The sequence below is a fragment of the Galleria mellonella genome, unplaced genomic scaffold (assembly GCF_026898425.1).
Source record: "Galleria mellonella isolate WM207_F2 unplaced genomic scaffold, CSIRO_AGI_GalMel_v1 utg34, whole genome shotgun sequence".
NCBI lineage: Eukaryota > Metazoa > Arthropoda > Insecta > Lepidoptera > Pyralidae > Galleria > Galleria mellonella.
This window is the reverse complement of record NW_026442081.1, coordinates 100,615-105,858: the sequence shown is the minus strand read 5'-3', so window position 1 is coordinate 105,858 and position 5,244 is coordinate 100,615. Positions and strand designations below refer to the sequence as shown.

The 5,244-nt window shown below is 31.0% G+C and overlaps 1 protein-coding gene across 1 annotated transcript; it reads right to left on the bottom strand.

Moving 5' to 3' along the window:
• Positions 1–1,164: 1,164 nt before the first annotated feature.
• LOC113512092 (thioredoxin-like protein 4A) lies at positions 1,165–3,088 on the bottom strand. The gene is made up of 3 exons (XM_026895868.3): positions 2,724–3,088; positions 2,374–2,510; positions 1,165–1,485 (listed from the first exon to the last, which is right to left on the bottom strand). Exons 1-3 carry the CDS (start codon positions 2,799–2,801, stop codon positions 1,272–1,274), a joined length of 429 nt encoding a protein of 142 aa, XP_026751669.1. The 5' UTR covers positions 2,802–3,088; the 3' UTR covers positions 1,165–1,271.
• Positions 3,089–5,244: the final 2,156 nt, after the last annotated feature.

Sequence of the window (5,244 nt, the reverse complement as noted above, 5' to 3'; positions counted from 1 at the left end):
CTCTCTCGTTTTATTTACACTCGCCAAACATACCGTAGATGAGCATAACTTAAGTCTCAGTCTTCAGGAATGGCCATGAGCGCTCAAGCGGGCAGTCAACTTATTTGCTATTCTAAGTTGCAAAAAAGGTTTTATTTGGTCGTTTCTATTATTATAACTAGTAGAAATTTAAATGAATATAATAAATATGGAATAACATTACTTACTTCTTCCTGATTGGTTTGATTTTGAAACTTTACTAACTCAACTAAAAAACGGCGTCCATTTCCCGTGTTGCAAGTATCCATTATAGAATTGTGAATTCTTTTTTCTTGCGTAAAATAAATATAATGTGTACAGATACTTTTTCATGTGCATTAAAAGACTTTGTGTTGCTTTGACAAAAAAAGTAATATTTTACTTGTTAGTAATGCGGATTACCAGTTCCCTTGCTAACAATATACTTGATAGGTATTATGTCGACCTCCCTGTAGTCCTCCTAGAAACCACTGTTGAATTCCAGGCGTATTCAATATGAATGGCTAGCCTTCTCATTTTTACTTACCATTCCTTACTGGTGCCCCACCAATGTATACCGTTAGCTCAAGCGGGGTTACCGTTCCATTATCATTTATTAAAAAAAAATACCTTTTACCCATAAACGTGCCCGTAAATGCGATTTGTATAAAAAAAAAAAAAACTTAGATAACAGAAAATTGTCAAAGACAAATTTAATCTTCATTAAATGCTCTATAACAATATATAACATAAAAATTATATATAAATTATTTTACTAGAACTAATAAGTTATATGTTTGTTTCAAAAAATTGCATTTGCTCTCAATTTTCTGAAAAACGGGTAAAAAGGGTAGAAGGGGACGAGGCTATGGCACCGAGCAATATCGTAATCAGCGGTGTCTAATTACTCTATACAGGATAGATGGCAAAAAGTTTTACAAAATGCCGTTTGAACCCTATATCCACACATATGTTATAATGACACAGAGTCAACCGAGAACGCACACCAAATTCAAATTGATGAACTTAATTTACATGAATATACACATAGTTTAATATAGGTGGCCATATCAATTAGTGGTCACGGTTATTGATTTAGTAGTTTCTTCGCAAAAAAACTAAATAGAATCACAGAAATACTAATAAGAGATAAAAAGAAACAAGAAATAAGAAATACCTATAAATTTAATGTTTATGGACAAAAATGTACAAATTATTAGAACATTTAAAACAATGTTCGGTTAATTAATAACACTAAATAATGAAATAGAAATTTAATATCTATATTTAGTAGAGTAATCCTTAGGCGAGACAACCAGACCGCGGCCCTTGCGCGCGCCGCGGTACACGGTCTCGATGATGTCGATCATTTCCTGCTTGTCCTCGAGGGGCCAGTTGATCTTGTTGTTATTGCCAGTGCCCAGGTCGATCATGATGTGCTTGTTGCGGAAGAAGAACATCACCGTGCACGGGTCGTACAATTCATACCTGTAAATTAATACAAGAATAAACAAATTTTTTTTTAAATTATAGTTTTTATTTCATAGATATTAAAATTACTACTACAAATTGTCATCAGTACATTTTTAAATGTGGGAACTGAGAATGAATATATTTATTTTGAACATGTCTTAGTTTAGTACAATTGAAAATTTAAAATTCAAGCCACTGGGTACTCATTACTTTATTTTTCTGGGGACTTCCACATCTATCTTCGCAATTGGAATATAGTGTGCAAGAAAGAGGTTCATACAACAAACCAAGACTTGGTAATAATAGGAGGCCAGCAATATTGGAATTAGTATGTTACCAATATTAATATTACATGTACTACTGAAGAATACATTGCTCTATATTATGCTTGTATGGCTACATTTTGGTTTGAAAGTAGCAATATGCTAAATACAATTACAGGGTATTAGTCCTTAGTCCTCAGGAATTGCAACATATGAGGCCAACTCATCATTGTCACAGTATATTCTGTGATGTTTACGGTGCTGTTTATGTTTCACTACAGTTACCATTCACAAATAATAACTTTTATAGAATTGTGACAATATATTACAATGTGAAAGCAATCACACAACAACCATCACAGGCACAATTATATCAAATGTTATTAAATTTACATTTCATCCATACACACACACACACACATATATATATATATATAGCTAAGATTCCATGTTCTTATTAATATCAAGGTTCAAAAGTAATGTGCTCACCTTTTATAGGTACTTATATCAGATATAATTTCATACATATTTTTTTTTAATGTTTTATACATGTACTGTTTGGTGTGCCTTAATAAATAATAAATAAGTAAACAGTATGCTATAATAAAAATGTATATTATTAACCTGATGGCATACTCACATTTTGTTGAAGTCTGGCACCTCTGTGATGTCCACTAGATAGATGACAGCAAAGTTTTTAACCTTCTCAGCTATACTATACAGGACCTCATCCATTTTCATACATGTAGGATCCCAGTCATGACCAAATCTAATCACCTATAACAATAAATATACATTCTGTTATTTAGAGTTATAAATACAGATGGGAAACGAAAAGTGATTTCACTTGAACATTTATAAAGTATACAATATATTTAAAAAAATACTGAGCTTGAAAATGCATCATCAACTAAATAAATGACAAAATATCTTAACAGCAAAATAGTATTAATATAAGCAATCTATAGAGATTAAAACTTATTGTCTTACCACCACGCGATCTTCTTCAGACAAGATTGCCTGATCCACCTGCCAGCCGTTGTGTAAATGTCCCAGCATATAACTCATGATGCTATTTTGATTAAAAACTTTGCAGATACAATTATATTTATGTAGTTCAGCACTTTTACAATACACACATAAACTATACGATATTACTACTGAAAGTCTAATGCTTTCGTTTTGTTCTCGAATTGTCGATTAATAGCAGAATCATACATATTAATAGTCAGGTGAAAACCAAACGAGATACCACAGATTAATTAGTGTATTTTACAACAAAAATTTTATTATATATTTTGCTATTAAAAAGGGTTAAAATATTATGAAATAAAAAAAAATGTGAAAATTATGAAATTAAAATTATTTCCTTTTTTTTTTTTTTTTTTAGTACGTTTGTTCCGTTTGGAACAGGCTAAGGTCGGAGACCATGCTGCCTAGTCTTCAAAAAGATAATTTGTCTGGAATTTTATTTTTCTAATGTCGCTTCAATTATTGTCATAATCTTCAATATTTCATTTGTCAAATCCGGTAAGTACATTTTCATAAATATCTTTTCTTGAGTTTTCTTAAACCAGTGGATTTATCAAATTAAAAATAAATAATTATAAAAAATCATTGTCTTGCAATTCAATAAAAGTATTCTTATAGCTCCTTGAATGTTGTAGTAATATAAGTGAAAGTAGCTTTGAAACAAGAAGGAAATCTTAAGAGAAGCGGGATTGAGTGCGGGATATTTTCGGGTTTTTTGAAGATAATCCTAAGTTCGTCAAACATAATGTGTCTTTGAATGACAAATTCAGAGCAATCAAAAAAAAGGTGATGTAGAGATTGGGCTGTATTTGAGTTACACCATGTGCATGATGGGGAAGCGATCATGCCCATTCGGTGCAGGTGTTCGTTGAAATGTCCGTGGCCGATTCGTAATCTACAAATATTGGTGTAAAATTTTCTGTTTGTGTCCTTTCCTTTGCAGAACCACGGTTTTCCAATACGCCAATTAATTTTGCGGTACCATTTGCCTTTAGTCTGTAATATTTGAGTCCAATGCTCCTCCCATTTAGTTGTAACGATTTTATGTATTCCAATACTACAATCTGAGTAACAAAGGGGTAAATCTTGAACACGAGCAGCACTTGAATTAATAATTTTAGCCAAAGTGTCTACTTGTTCATTCCCAAACACTCCAATATGTGAAGGGGTCCAGATGAAGATAATATCTTTTCCATATATAGTACAGAGATGATAATATTTATTACGAATTTCTTGAATTAAGTAGTTTGATGATGAAATGAATGTGTTATTTTTTAATGCCATAAGAACACTCATACTATCTGTAATTATAATCCATTTCGAATATAGTACCTGTTTTTCTATGTATTCTAATGCTAAAAATATAGCTTTTGCTTCTGCTGTGTAAATACTAGCCAAAGTTGAAATTTTATAACCGTGACCAAATCTATTTGACAAATCGTAAAAAGCCACTGAAGTGCTAAGTGCATTTTTGGAACCATCTGTATATATCTGCCTGTAGTCAATAAATTCTGATAAAGTCTCATACATATCGTGCTTTTCTTTTATGTCTTTACGTATAACAATTTTGATTTTACAGAACTTACTCTCATAAAGGCCATTATAACAAGGAAGTATCTTACTACTATAGATGTTATATTCATCTCGTAAATTCAAATCATTGACAATAGTTTTATTCAAAAACATAGAAATGGGGCAATTTAATAATTTGAGTATGAGTGGGTTATTGGAAACTGAAAAAACTTTGAAGAGAAATTTGAGTTTTAGGTATTCGAAACGAAGAAGGATAGGAGGCAAATTACATTCTACTTGCATTGAGATAATTGGAGAAGTATACATAGCACCTAAAATAAGTCTTAAATTCATATTTTGAATTTTTTCGAGTTTTTCTACTAATTTATGTTCTGAGGCATAACAAAAGAAAGCGTAATCAAAATTACTTCTAACAAGAGATTTGTAAAGTAAAAGGATAATTTTAGGATCAGCTCCCCAGTTACGACCAATTACAGATCTTATTATATTAGTGGCTCTTAAAGCACGATCTACTAAGCAATCAACGTATAGATCCCATTTTAAATTTTGATGAAAAATTACCCCAGAAATTTAACGCTACAGTCTGTTGGAAGAGTTTGATTATTATATATAATATTCATTAATGGAACATATTTATGAACTTGATGAAAAACAACTACTTTACTTTTGGTTAAACTAATATCGAGGGAAAGAAGAGAAAAATATTTCTCAAGTCTTTTTAATGACTCATTTAACACTAATTGCATATCAATAATATTCTTTCCTTTTATATAAATTAATAAATCATCGGCAAATTGCAAGTTGTTCACACTGTTTCCTAAAATTGAATTAAGTTTATAGATATATAAAATATATAGTAGCGGGCTTAGAATACCACCTTGACATACTCCTTTAGAGCTTAACCTAGGTCCTATTAATTTACTATTTACTTTAACATACACTTCTC

What these genes read in the sequence shown, in the direction of transcription:
- LOC113512092 (XM_026895868.3), bottom strand. Translation starts at nt 2,801, where the DNA reads ATGAGTTATATGCTGGGACATTTACACAACGGCTGGCAGGTGGATCAG. An exon ending in CTGAAGAAGATCGCGTGGTG is followed by an intron (nt 2,511 to 2,723) that starts GTAAGACAATAA and finishes TTATTGTTATAG; the next exon opens with GTGATTAGATTTGGTCATGA. An exon ending in GTGCCAGACTTCAACAAAAT is followed by an intron (nt 1,486 to 2,373) that starts GTGAGTATGCCA and finishes ATTAATTTACAG; the next exon opens with GTATGAATTGTACGACCCGT.